The 14258-nt window shown below is 51.8% G+C and overlaps 3 protein-coding genes across 3 annotated transcripts; 1 reads left to right on the top strand and 2 right to left on the bottom strand.

The window, feature by feature from the left end:
* Window positions 1-2254: 2254 nt before the first annotated feature.
* BZA70DRAFT_278401 (uncharacterized protein) lies at window positions 2255-4504 on the bottom strand. The gene has a single exon (XM_064912595.1). It carries the CDS (start codon window positions 4077-4079, stop codon window positions 2649-2651), a length of 1431 nt encoding a protein of 476 aa, XP_064768594.1. The 5' UTR covers window positions 4080-4504; the 3' UTR covers window positions 2255-2648.
* A 6057-nt stretch (window positions 4505-10561) lies between these two features.
* BZA70DRAFT_278397 (uncharacterized protein) lies at window positions 10562-12790 on the bottom strand. The gene is made up of 4 exons (XM_064912594.1): window positions 12423-12790; window positions 12193-12329; window positions 11908-12120; window positions 10562-11836 (listed from the first exon to the last, which is right to left on the bottom strand). Exons 1-4 carry the CDS (start codon window positions 12463-12465, stop codon window positions 10613-10615), a joined length of 1617 nt encoding a protein of 538 aa, XP_064768593.1. The 5' UTR covers window positions 12466-12790; the 3' UTR covers window positions 10562-10612.
* Window positions 12791-13084: 294 nt separating this feature from the next.
* Window positions 13085-14254, top strand: BZA70DRAFT_267389 (nuclear pore complex component-domain-containing protein; the record flags this gene model as incomplete). Its single annotated transcript, XM_064911102.1, has 4 exons — window positions 13085-13503; window positions 13567-13628; window positions 13685-13816; window positions 13887-14254. 4 exons carry the CDS (start codon window positions 13085-13087, stop codon window positions 14252-14254), a joined length of 981 nt encoding a protein of 326 aa, XP_064768592.1.
* Window positions 14255-14258: the final 4 nt, after the last annotated feature.

Raw genomic sequence — 14258 nt, 5'->3', positions numbered from 1 at the left:
TGCTAGACCTTAAAAAGGGAAGACTTGATGGAAAAGCAGGGCGTAGTAGAGATGGCCGGAGAATGAGGTCATCCGCCGGTCCCTTTCCTCTTGTGGTCCCTTTCTGACTGATCGTATTCGCATTCAAAGTTTAAAAAACTGTCGCAAGTCAGACAACATGTAATACAAGGGCAGCACGACTACAAAGAGAAAAAAAAGAGATGCAGAGTGCGAGCACGACCACAGAACCGGAGCAGAGCCAGATCGCAAGAAAACAAAGAGATACAAAAAAAAACCTTCTCGTGTTCGCTATGTTGTGCAAGCTAAATACCTGACCTGCTTTGTAGGCGCAGGTGTGTGATCCCTGGATTTGGGGAGGAGGGCCATGCGTTTGCGGTGTAAGATTGAGATCCTAGGCCTTTTGACGACAGACCCGTTCGCGGTATCTTCCGCTCATCACACCCCGTTCTGGCCATGCCATGTCCCTCTTGCACCCTTCCACCCTGCGATCCGGAAATAATTCCCGTCCCTGCTTTGCAAGAATTAAAAATTAAGGCACCAGGAAAAACTCTCGCGATGGGCTCGCTCGATGTTCGTTTCAGACTTGCTGAGATTATCGCGCGGCGAGCAGCCTGTGCTTGCAGAGATGAATTAGGTTGAGTACGTGCGGACAAGATGGTAGGAGCGGAGAATCTTTGCAGGGCTGCGGTGCGGGCCGTGGTTCCGTTCCGGCCGGGCACAGAGACTAGCGCAGCACGTCTGCATGCGTAATCAGATACTGCGAAGCGGAATGGAAGGTCATAGATGGTAAGGTATGGATGGCACTGACTACATGTGTAATAGGTTGAAATTCTAGCATGTTGGATATGTTGATTCCGCTGTGAAATATGAAATGAAAAAGCGAAGAAGGAGGAAGAGAAAGTCTTTACTTTTTGCCACAGCAGTTAATTTGATTGCTATGATTAAAGGCAAATCCCGGATATCAGCGGCGGTGACGAAAGACAGCTGACAACAGTGTTTTCCTGCGTCTCTGCGAGAGTTATGAGAGGATTGAGTTATCCGAGACAGGGAGAGAAGGAAGAAGGGTCTCCTGATCTCTGACGCAAGGCTCTGGCCCCGCGTGCGCACGTATGAACGTAGAACAGTCCTGGTTTTCGATCGTGACAGGCCTGACAAACAATGAAAGTAACAGAGAGCACCTACACGGAACCAAAACAGCTGCTCGCGACGCTAGGTCAGACGCGGGCTGCATTTCATTCAATGCCTTGAGTCACAACACCTCCGTCCATTAAAAAACCAAAGCAAGGTGTAGAAGGATTCGATTAGAGAGGGAAAAGAGGGATTAGATTGGAGACGGCATGCCAAAATCTGAACTTTAGCCTCGTTAACTTTGCCTATGGCCAAAACATCACGCGTGCGTTGGTTCTATCCTGGTGCGCAGAAGCGCCGGGAACACTGTCCCACACGAGCTGTATACTGGCCATATAGATCATATAGATCATATAGATCATATAGATCATATATATGACTACAGCTGTTGACGAGAAACAGACCGGATAAGAGAGAAAAAACCAAGAGCAAGTTTCTCGGCGTTGATAGAGAGGAATCTAGTGTACAGCGGCTCAAACTCAAAGCTGCTAGCGCGTCAGCCACCCTTTCAGATGATCGACCCGCGTTTTGGTGGATCAGAATGAAGAGAAGAAAAGAAGAAAAAAAAGATGCGAAAGAAAAGAAAGAGAGAGATGCGGTGATGACGGGCGTTGTCTAGACTTTTGGACTGGCGATGTTGAATCACCGTCATGGCTATGACTGACTACCTCTCCTCGCTATCCGTACTTCTCCCTCGCCTCTTTACCCCGCCCCCCTTCCTCTCCTACCTCTCCTTCTCCCTCGACCGTCCCATATTAGCCTTGGCACCCTACGTAGTCACTCTCTAGTTCGGCTCAGCCGGTGCCGAAATTATACAATTTCGGTATCCCAATCTCGAAAGAAAATGCCCGTGCCCGGTCCGTGTGTAAGGTTGCATTGTGTTTATCTGGCCTAGCGGTGATAAATAAGTGCCGCCAGCTGATATTAGTGCGCGATCGTGATGTTCGCCGGCGACTCCAATTTAGATAAATGGGCAAGATTGGTTTTCACAGCATTGGCGTTTTGATTTGTAAGGATTAGTCGTCGCCCAGTTTCAGATCTGGCTAATCTCGTTTGACTGTTTTCTTGGTCTACTAGCTTGATTCGAGTAAAGATATCCTGATAATTGTGAATTATAGGCGATAGCAGCTCGTTCTGCGAGAAATGAGTATATTAGAATAAAATGTACAAGAAGTTCGTATGTATACAATATTTCGTCATTCGTAATCATAAATCAACTAAGAATAGATCCGATATATCGTCCCACCGAAAAACACAAGGTCATAACGTCATAGCAGTAGCAAGTAATAGCAATTAGCAGCAAGATATCTCTACTCCAGTAAAATTCATAGGTCCAAAACGTAAAGCAATCCCAAGTTATCCCGTGCCCGGCACACGGTGTGATCTCTCACTCCATGGCGGCGCAAAAATATACATATAGTACAATAAATAAAGCACAATAATACCTTTCCATAACGCTGTAGCGAAAAACAAACAAAAACAAACAATTGTTCTCCTTCGTGAACATCTTCAGAGAGACCTCACATAACCATCGACGTAGCAATCGACGCCAGCTCATCAAGCTTCACATCGCTCTTCCCGCCCGGGCTCCTCACGCGCATAGGTCCCATGACGCCCGACGACGCCGCCAATGAAGAGATAGGCGGCAACGTCTGCAGCCGGGGCGGCGAGCGCGCCAGCTCTCCGATGCGAACCGTGCTCGCGAGCGGAGGCAGCGGCAGCGCGAGCGTGGGCGTGCTGCTCTGCGGAGGCAGGTAGGCGTGGTGTGCCGGCGACGAGAACGACGACGAAGAGGATGTCGAGGACGAGCGCGAGACGGAGTCCAGCGCGGACTCGGACGGCGGCTTCGTGTTGATGTCGTCGGTGGCAGACGAATATCCTCTGTCGATTGACTGCCGCGTAGGTAAGCTGCTCGTGCTGCTGTGTCGCGCGCTCGACGCCGAGCTCATAGACGACGACGAGGACGACATGCGCTTGCGCGTGTTTTGCGGCGAAAAGAACGTGCCCGAGGAGGCAGACGACGCCGAGCCGGCTTTGCTTCGGCCGGCCTTGCCGCTCGCGCTCGACACGCTGCCGTTCTTGGCCGACGTCGCCACCTGATGCGTACGGAAATGCTGCATGCAGTTATCCTGTCGCGAGAAGCGCGCCCCGCAGCCTTCCTCGGGACACACGTAGTTCTTCTCGCCGGTGTGGATGCGCGTGTGCCGCGCGAGGTGGCCCGAGGTCGTGAACGACTTGCCGCAGTGGCACGAGTACCGGCGCGTCTTCCGGGGCTCCTGCGAGTTCGGCGACGGAGAGCGCGAGTTGACTGTTCGGCCGCTGCCGCGGGAGCCGCTTCGACGCACGGGCGGCGAGCGCGGGGTCGGTGGTGTACTGCTGGGCGCGTCCTTTGGCACTGCTGCTGCGACGGTGGATGGTGGAGCAGCGGCGGAGGCGGGTTGCAGAGGGTGCTGGGGTTGCATGTAGGAGACGATAGGCAGGGCGTAGAGTTGCTGTTCGGGGTGGTGGAGTTGCTGCATCTGGGGAGGTGGTTGCTGGTGATGCGAAGGCGGGGACTGGTACTGCGCGTAGGCTTTGGGCGCACCGGCAGGCAGGTAGCCCACGGCGGCGGCGGAGGCGACTGGGTGGTACCATTGCACCGCAGAGTCGGAGGATACCGGCCGTCGCGCGTAGGTGTAGTGCATCGCGGGCGGCTGCTGGGAGTGCGCGACGGGCGGCGAGAGCGAGGAGATCGAGGGCTGGAAGGGCGGTTGCGGAAGGGCGTGAGCGACGGAGTGTGACGGCAGCGGAAGCGTGTGGGGAGGAGCGGGCGCTTGGGCGGGAGGATGCTGAGGTAGGCTGGTGGGGGCTCTGAGCGGCGGCGGGGGAGGCTGCTGTTGTTGTTGTTGTGTTGGTTCGTCGCAGAGCAGGCTCACCGAGCGTCCCGACGCAGTGATGACATGCGGGATCATAGTGCTCGCTGTTGGGAAGGGCAAGAAGCAAGAGTGTAGAAGGAGGGAGCGGGAGGAAGCAGAAGAGGAGAAGGCCAGGAAGGAGGAACACGGAGCGGCCGGCGATATTGGATATATATACCAGAGGAAGCCAGCGTCGAGCAGAGAGCGGGAGGTGTATGTTTTTTATTTTTTTCCTTTTGAGTGCCTGCTAAGGGTCTGCCGGGTCGGTCGTCGTCGATGTCCGTCGTTCTTTTTAGTCCGTTCAGCCATCGCTTGGAAAAAGTTACAGCGCGGCTCGAGCTTTTCGACTAAAAGAGGCACACACAGGCGAGCAGCAGGTTACGAGCTACGTACCTCCCTGCGCGGTCTGACCCGGTGTCTCGAAAGTTAAAATCTGACTCCGATACAAAGTACGCTGATCACAATGGTACTAGACTGCCGCCACCGGCTGGACCCTTAACTGGTCTCAATAAATACAGGACTTGCAGACCGGCTATGACGACGATACGCTGTACATTTGTTCGCGCCGAGAGAGGGGAGGCAGGTGTGCAGCCTGCTGCTGAGTCTTGGAAGACTGATTGATTATCTATCGCGCCGCCGGGGGAGGGGGGGAATTACGATTACACCATCCTTTCCTTCCTCCGACGGTGGTCCCTTGACGTCGCCCATCCCGTCCTGACGCCGTCCCCCGCCCCGCGTTTGGAGAGACAGCAGGCCAGCGCGGAGCAGCGACGGAGGGCAGAACGGGCAACATCGCGGCAAAGACGAGGCAGGAAAGGGTTCAGGAAGGAAATGGTACAGGCCCCCGCCCTGCGCGTCAATCCCCGAAGCGGAAAAAGTTGCGTTGCGGGATGGCCTGTGCAGGGCCGGTGCTAACCACAACAGCAAACGAAAGTAGAAGGAAGACAACCTAGTTCGCGCTTGAGGTTGGGGTTGTGTGTGGATCGGCACCGTCGCGTACACCTGCCGCCGCCGGAACACGCCATCAAACCACTCTGTCTTTCGGCACTATATCTTCCGCAGCCTGGCTTGGCTGACACCATCAGGGTGACCGGCCACAGTGGTGGACAATGCCGAAAAAAACATGACGAAATTATACATGCTGGAAAAGAAAAATAGCACTGGCTACTGCAGCAGGTGTAGACGGTTCAATCTTTTATTTACATTCATCTCTAGAAGGGAAGCACGGCGGCTCGCCCGAGCTGAGGAGAGGAAAGGCCTCTCTTCTTCCCTCCGCCAGCCTCCGCGAAACCGGTTTTTTTTTTCTCAACGTTCTGTTTGAATTTTTCGTCTTATTGTTTGCCGAACGCGCTTTCCTCGATTTGTCTGGCCGCTGCCGCGTGCGGCTGGCATCGTCATGCAGACGACGACGACGCGAAAGGGCCGCCGCTGCCGCTAGTAGCCGGCGGTGCTGCTTATTCTTGCTTACTACTTCGTGTTGTTACTTACTTACCTGCCCCTCCTGCTGCTTGTGTTTGTGCTTACGCTTGGGCTTTACGAATGAGCAAATTATAATATGAACGCGAAAGATTAAGAGGAAGGAATTTAATCTATGTTTATAAGCCTTTTATTTAATGTGGTCCCCGCAAATGCTGCTATTTTATATTTTTCTTTTCTTTTGTTTTCTTTCATTTTCGTATTTCACAGTTTGCCGTCTGCTATATATCTACCCACCAGGCCTCCGGGGAAGTGCCAGAAACCAGAGATGAACGAGAGAGGGGAGGATCACTTTCGTACGCAGGACGGAGATCAGAAAGTCATTGACGGTATCTGATATAAATATATTGTTGCTAGCTAAACGGGCCGAACTTCGGCTAAGCAGCGAGTAGGCCAGGAACAGACACCGCTTCTTGCACGCGCGCGCAAGTGATCGCCACCGTCGTCACGGTGCCGTCGCCCTGATCTGTCTTGACTCTGGTCTATCTGATCCTTGCGTGCGTCGCCTGCTGCTGATCCTGCAACACGGTGCCTGATGGCTTTTGAGTGATTGCAGAAAAGTGCTGCTTGTTTCTGTTCTCCCGGGTCAAGGATCAGATAGATTAGCTGTACGCTGGCAACTACGCGGTGCTCTCACGGTACACTGCCTGCTACTTGAACAAGTAACCCGAGATCTCTTGAGCGACTTAATCTACAAACTTAATTAAACGCGTCACGCTGCCTGGCTCTATATCTGCGTGTACAACAAACAGACCGCTGACCTGCTACCCGTTCCTGCTGTCTTCCCCCGGATGTCCATCCCAGTTCCCATCGACCCCTGGTAGTCCGCCCATCCGTTCTCGGCGGCGCGCCCGGAGAAACATGAGTGCTGATTCGGGAAATCATCCCACTTCACTAGACGGTTGGATTTGCTATTTCTCATTGTGTGTGTTTGAACGAAGCGGGTTGTGATAGTCGGGATCAGGAGCCCATTGTTGGGAAGATAGCAGCACTAGCCTGCTCTGCTCTGCTGTTATCAAATCAAACAGCTGTCAATACACAGTCAGCGCAGCACAACACAGCACCCCATTACGTCACGGACCGCCTTTCATTACACACGCTCCTGTCTTCGGGATGGAAGGGGAATGAAAAAGGGATGTGGGGAGAGCCAAGGAATCCGCTTTAGAGCCCACGTATGTCTGTTTGCAAACTCTAAACTAGAGTAAACTTTTTTATACTCGCACGCGCTAGCACGGGCAAGAAGAAGACCACAGCGGCGGCGGCGCGCAGGTTCAGGGTCAGGTCAGGTCAGGTCGGGTTTAGTGCGGACACAGCAAAAAGCAAAAATGAGCTGAGCTGAGCTTAGTGAGCCAGAGTCCGAGCCAGAGTCCGAGCCAGAGTTTTGTGCTATATTTGTCGTGTTTTGTTCAGCCGTGCCTAGGACTGGATGTAGGTGCACGCCGTCATCGCCGGTGTTTGCAGATATGAGATGCACTATTGTTCTTTCTTCTTTTGTCTAGTATTGTTTACTTATCTTATTCTCCATAATTTTCTTATCTCTCTTCTTAAAATATCCTCGCTCTCTCCCACAGCTTGCTCGTTACCACCTCGCCCTCCGGAATAACTGGGAATAACTCGCATAAGCTTTCATATTAGAACCTAAAACTAAAAATAAAATAAGCTTCGATGACTACGGTTTTCGCGAGCTTCGACCCTTTGCTGATGGCGGCTGCATTCGACGCTGAACCCATCGATCGCGTAAGCAACCCGGCAGCTGGACAGAAGAGGGACGATAGAATGCGTAGATGAAGTGCTTGAGCAGAGATCCGAAAATAGCAGCAGGCTTGTTGATGGCCGGAGTATCGTGTACGTCGCTGGGGATCTGGCAAACTATCGTTCAGATGATCTGACCATCACCACATTCCCCCCGTCAGTATCCGTTCCATCATTGTCAACAAAGATCAACATATTTGACATTTGCGTCTAGTAACAGAGCAGAAAAATCAAGCTTTTTCTATAATAAGACGGGGCTTGAGCAAGCATGCTTTCGGGCTGAAGATTCTCAGCCGGCTGGAAATACGCATGCGGTTTCTCGGTTTTGGCGGGGAGGGTGTGCGTACACGTCGGAGAAATGAAGAGCATTCTTCATTTTAAGACGATGGTAGAAGCAGGTTTGTGAAGTTTGCGTATGTTCTAGTCTCTACACGGACTTGTCGAGACATGATCGTTCGTCTGCACGAGCCTGCAGGGATGGGATAGTTGTTCGTAGCGCGAAGTACGGTCGTTGCGTCCGTACCGGCGAAGTGCGAGGAGCGGGTCGCAGAACAGAAATCGCGCGCTGGTACGGGCGATGATATCTTTCTCAGAATGGTGCAAGAAAGTGCTGGGTGTTGAGTGTATATTTATAGATTTAGAATGGAGATGGAGATTAGCAATTTGATTTGATTATCTTTCGTAAACGTCATCTTTTGTAAACATCTTTTGATCAATCAAAAGATCAGAGACGCGATAGAAGCTCTACCTGCCCAGCTCCGCAGATATATGTGGATATATTTAGACGGATATCTTTCGATTCAAAGACATCATGGCATGTAGGAATAAGACAACTTTAAGGTGCTGCCTCGCTTCGAGGACCTGCAGGACAAGTAGGATTCTAACTTACACTCACAGAAATCCAAAAGCGCAGGGACAGCAGCCCCATCCCGATACACTACAATGGCTGCACGGCTGAAGAAGCAAGTACGCTACGCAGTTCAGCAGACGGACTTGCGCAGGTGCTGGCAACTAGCGAGATGCGAAATTTTAGAATTTTCCTGCTCGTCGGGGCAGGAAGGTAAATTCAGGGGTGGGGGGCCAGTTGACGTCAGATCAGGTCAGTTCTTCTTTAGCGCAGTTTCAGGTGCGTGTGGAGCAGACCCCGAGCCGATAACGGCGAGCAGAAAAGAGAAACATGTGAAAAAGTTCGCGTCTACGCTATCAGTTCTCTATCGCAGGTCCGCCAGCCAGCCAGCCAGCCTCAGACGGAGGACAGACGGAGCCGGTTGGAAGGCTCGCTTTTCAGCCTCAGAATGGGATAGCCGGAAGCTTGCGATTGCTGCTTGTTTCTCACCCATTTGGAACTAAAACGGCAGGACAAAAGAGCCGGATAATACAAACTCCAGCCAGGTTTGTGATTTCGTGGAGCAATAGGGGACCAGTCGATGGATGGGGTGAGAGCCCTATCTTTCGCAAAAGTCACATGGATGTAATATAGATAAACAATTCTTCATCCATAATGTAATTGTACAATCATTTACCTCGACAATCAAATTTATAGTAGTATGTCGCTCTGAATCTCGATGCCCTGGGCGGCTGGCAGCTGGATATCTGAAACAGAACGGCGGTGTCGGAGCTTGAACGGAGATGTGCTGGCTACGTTGTTATTGTGCTGGCTCTCTATAAGTCAAATGGCACTCTTGAGCAGTTAAGGGACAGGGCGGATGATGAATAAACAGAATACGCAAAGAAAGCAACGGGTATGCTCTCTCGGAACAGAGGGCGGGCAGCAACTCTGCGAGAACTAAAATTAACTCCTGGCTGGCTACTGTCCGGCCATAACCCGTCGTTCGCAGGTAGTCGATGGAGGTTAGCAGCAGCAGCAGCAGCTCCTAGCGTGGGTCCTGGCCACGGCTGAGAGAGTTGAGAGTATCAGGTCGAGGGAGCAGCAGCCGTGTGGTTGGGTTTACAAAGGGCACGCACGGCTGCAGAGAAACTTCCGATCTGCCCCAGGACCTGCCTGAGCTAATTATAACTCACCCTGCAGTGACTACACAGTCTGTCTCTTCTCTTTTCGCGTCGTCGTCTTCTACTCTCTTAATTACATTTCTATTCTAGTCTCAATAAATAACAGCAACAAGCAGAAACCTCATAGCGACGCGTGTAAACAACACACAAAAGAGCGCAAACTAGCGTCGTCGCGGGCAAAATCCCCTCTCCTCGTCTTCTGCAGCTCGTTAACACGACGTCTGACCCGCCTCGTAAAGCCTAACAAATCAGGTTCCTGTCCCCCTTTCTTCCGTCGGTACTCTTCTCTCCTTGTGAATCACGGCCTTCTCTCTCCGCCCTTCTTTCCTTCGTACGTCAACCGTCGTATGTAACTTGCTTGTGTTTAATACCCTCGTTCGCGTTTGTAGCTTCGCGCGGGTTGGTCGAGCAGTCATTACAATCCTCTATTTGCTGTATGTTGTTTCCAACGGCTGCGCTCGGCCAGAGATAAAGACCAATCCAGCCTCGGCCCGCCCTCTGCTTTCGTGTTTACTTTCCATACCAGTGCCAGACTAGTCTCGAGTCTCCTGCCTCTTGTACTGTCTGTACACTCACAGCAAACCTGAGCTTATCTCAATTGCGTATTCCAATCAATAGAGCCTCCTTTCTTCTCTCAAAATATACCGAGATCCCATGACGACGGCTGCTACTAATGATCTCCAATAGGCTTTGCATACCATCCTTTGACAAGAATTCTAGCGCTCGTCCGCATCCCTGGATTTATTCAGATCTCGACGTATGTCCTCACCATCTCTCCCTCGCAATGGTATTCTTCACTGCACCCACACGACCGTACACCTCCGTCATCTAGAACAAATTGTAAATACCCGACCTGAACCAATCTCAGTACTGACCACTTTATTCCAGAGATCCAGCCGCCGCCGCCGCTGCTGCTGCACGCTGCGCTGCACGTCCCGGTACCGACCCGCCCTCCCTCCCCGCTTAAAATCTTACTTCTATTTATAGACCCGCCGCCCGCCCGACCCAAATCGTGGCTATTTTGGGCAGTTCAGCGAAAGTCGACCTCGCGCTATCTTCACCCGCGCCTTTTCATGTTGTCAGTGCAAGCTGGATTTTGAAGAAAAAAGTTGCAAGTGCAATGATTTGTGTTTAGAATTGTAGAGTAGATGATGAGAAGCAATGGGTTGGATTGGTAGCGCGTTGGAAACGGCCAAAGCAGTACTTTGCTAGCGGCAGCTATCAGCAGCCTTGTGCATGTAGATAGTCCTCTACAGCACAGCAGGATAGTAGATATCTCTAGCTCTTCTACATCATAGGCTCTTACGTAGATAAACTATAGAGAATATATTCACCTCGACGTGGCAGTAAATCTACCTCCGTCTCGAAGCCGTCCTTGATCTCCGTCCACTCCTCGACCGACTTGATCCACCTGCACTCTGGCTTCCTCGAGCAGCGCTTTCACTGCTCGCTCCTCTCTCTTCCTCTTCCTCATCATCCTCGACGTCATCATCATCGGCTTTGATCTCAATCGTCTCCAAATCACCATCCTCGCCCAGCATCCGCCACACCGCCTCCTCGTCCTCCTCCTCGTCATCCTCCTCCTCGCTCCCGTTCTCAAACCGAACATGCTTCGCGTTCGCTGACGACGCCGTACTTCCAGGATCGCTCACCGACCCATTATCCTCGCCTTCCTCGCCGCCGGTTTTCCGTTTCTTGAACCGCTTCCCGCCCGCCGCGTCCTCTTCGTCCTTCACTTTCATCTTCTTCCCGTCTTCGTCCTCGTACTCGCTCTCCCGCTCAGACACCGTGCCGTCCGTGCTCTGTCCGTCAACGATACTGATCGCAGACAACTTTGTGCCGACGTAGACTTTGCCTACTAACTGTCTCGTCTCGAGGTTGTACACGTGTAGATACCTATCCAGACCTCCTGTCGCCAGCAAACCAACATCCGCAGAAGTCGACGGCGCGGCACCATCACCCTCCTCTTCTTCCTCCTCTTTAATCTTACTCGGCAGCAACGTATCCAGACAAAGCGTCGACCCCGTCGACCCCGAAAAATGGCTATTCTTGCGCCCGGTCGTGACGTCGAACTTGGCGGTGACCGCATGCGTGTCGCAAAAGACAACCTCGTTCTCCTTCGCCGTCGGCGCAAGCGCCACAAGCGGATGCTCGCCCACCTCGACGTTCACCAGCGGCCGCCGCGACTTTGAAGTCTCGTACAGCCGGATGTGTCCGAACCGCGTCGTCACCGCTACTCGGAAATCATTCAAGCTCTGCGCGTCCACCGCGCGGTCGCAGTCCAGAAACCTGATATCGCTGATCCACACCGGCACCCGCAGCTCAAGCTCGTCGTTCTTCACGTTCTTTGCGCGCCACAGTTTATGCAGCGCCAGCTCGTGCGCGTTGTACGGGCCATACTGCGGGGGTGCGACACACCATTTCGATGACGACGACGACGACGAATCGCCCGCGTCCTCGGCGGTCTGGACGTTTGTGATCTGGCTGATTTCAAGTTCGCGCTCTTTTCCTGCGTAGGCGATGATGTTGGGTCGGTTGGGGTGCACACGATAAGCATTCACAGGATCACCAATAAACTAAACACTTTATTAGCTGCATCCTTCATTAATCAACTCTCAGCATTTAAGCCCTGTAAAGAGATCCATACCGCGTAATACTCCAACGCCGCCGTCGCAGCGGACTGCAAATCGCGCATCACAAGCTTGCCCGACGACGTCACGCTCGAAAGAATCCCATTCACATGCTCGAGTCCGACGAACGAGTCTCCGTGTAAAGTCTGGCCTTTCCACTCGTTCAGAAGCGCGTACGGCGGGTCTATGTCGTATAACTGAACGATTCCGCCTTTTCGCGCAACACAGATCTAGAGAAAAATAAAATGTCAGAAAGTACTGTACATTCATGGCTTCTTGCTTGTACGTATAGAGGAACGTACGCCTTGTTTGCCATCACTGAGCTTGACCAACGTCATACGCTGCACAAAAGCAGATCGACCCTCGGACGCAAATGTAGTGATATTCGGAGCCCGCGATCCCTTCACGCTCGTATTTGTTCCAAACGAGAACGAAATGTCTGTAGGATATCGTTAGTCTCTTCATTCTTCTTCCTCGCTCGTCTTTCCTTGAGAGTTAAGTTTGTCTGGGTAAATGTAGATGGCTGATGTACCTTTAAGACTCCCAGAATCTTCCGCAGCAACAAACACTCTCATCTCGTATCCTTTCTTAAAATAACAAATCCAATATAAATCTCGTCAACCGTCGACGTTATCCTCCGTTAAAATTTCAAAAACAGCGGTTGTTGGTGGAAAGTCCTGTTGAACAGCAAGGTTGATAGTAAAAAGTATTTTTTTTTGTTGTTCCACTTGGGAGAAAGAGAATTTGTGTATGCGTTTGAGTTGGGAGGATTGGATGAAGTTTGAGTGAGAGAGCTGGTGCTGATGAATTTGTAGTTTTTTGAAATAAGTAAAAAAATGAAGTACAGAAATCTTCTCACTTTTCTCCTACAAACAAAATCAACACAGAAAGAATACCAATCAGAAGAAGAGAGCAGAAACGAGCACCGAATATGTATACAATGTAGCCAGTTGGAAAGCTAGTTACCCGGCCTTCAATTCAGCGATTTAGAAAAAATAGTTGCCAAAACAATTCAAAGCGTAAATAGTCAACAAACCCCGACACATCAGAACCATAGGTCGATATCGAACTGTATACCACCCGCCACCGCTGGCATTGACGAGTGCTGTCGAGCAACATATTCTACACTCTCTGATCGCGACTTTTTCTGGTTTATCTGTTGTTTGTCTATCTGCATAGTCCGAGGTCGCTACAATGTCGGCTACTTTCTCGCCCCGAACTCCTCGAGGCCAGCAAGACGACCTGCCTTCGACACCATACTCCAACTCCCCCTTCAAATCCCTCTACAACCAATCTCCCTCCACATCTTCTCCTCTCTCTCGCCAATACACCTCTCACTCCTCAACCTCTCGCCTCGCGCCGAGTCCTAAACCCAACTCGTCGTCGTCGTCGTCGTCGTCCTCAAAGTCGCTGCTGGTGTCTGATCTGCCGACCGGCTCGCGGCCTGCTACGCCGCAGGATATCCCGAAAGGCAGATGGCGGCATCCGGCATTCGACGAGTTGAATAAGCGGGTGGCGAGCTCGGAGTTTACGCAGGTTACGAGCCAGAAGATTATCCAGAACGCGGTCGCGCTGGCGGTGTATTCGATTGTTGTTAAAGTGCTTGGACAGTGGTATGCTTTGTACTCGTAACGTCTAGAGACGGTGGATGAAAGGTTCTAACTTGCTGTGATTAGGAACTGGATTGAGGAGTTTGAGTTGAAATACGAACTGCTCTCAAAAGCAGCACACTACTTTGGTAAGCTTTCGTTCCCATGTACATCTTCCAGCGAACGATACTGACGCATCTCTCAGGTCTGATCCTACAGGTGATCTTCATCTGGAACATCATCAGCGGCGCGCTACGGCTTTTCAACAAAAAAGATAATCTAGAAGATATCCCATTAACTCCCAACCAGCGCCGACTAATGGGCCTCAGCGACAGCGGTACGTCGATCTCCACAGCTCCATCTCAACCGCAGACATCTAGATCTAACCTCTTCCCCGCGTCATATAGGAAAAGGACTCTCACCCGCATCACCACTAACTCCCCCCAAATACGTCAAAACCTTCGGCTCGTCCCGCGAGTCTCCGCACGCCTCGCCTCTCATCAAAAAATCAATGCAAGAAGCTATCGCTAAAAACGCCCAGCAGCAGCAGCAGCAGCAAAGCTCCCCACGCACGCCCGGCGCGCAGACCTCGACCCGGTCGTCGTCGACGAGTACACCCCAGCGAAGCGGAGCTCTTGACGCCACAAAAATCAAGCATTCGCCGTCGTCGCCGTTGGCGTCGCCTGCTATACCCGGGTCGATGAGTTTCTCGGCTAGCGGACGGTACTTGTACAATATCTCTGATTCTCCAGGGCGTAAGTCTCCTTTTATTTAATATT

Source organism: Myxozyma melibiosi (genome assembly GCF_037950935.1).
Source record: "Myxozyma melibiosi strain Phaff 52-87 chromosome Unknown BZA70scaffold_5, whole genome shotgun sequence".
NCBI lineage: Eukaryota > Fungi > Ascomycota > Lipomycetes > Lipomycetales > Lipomycetaceae > Myxozyma > Myxozyma melibiosi.
This window is presented reverse-complemented; position numbering and strand designations above follow the sequence as displayed.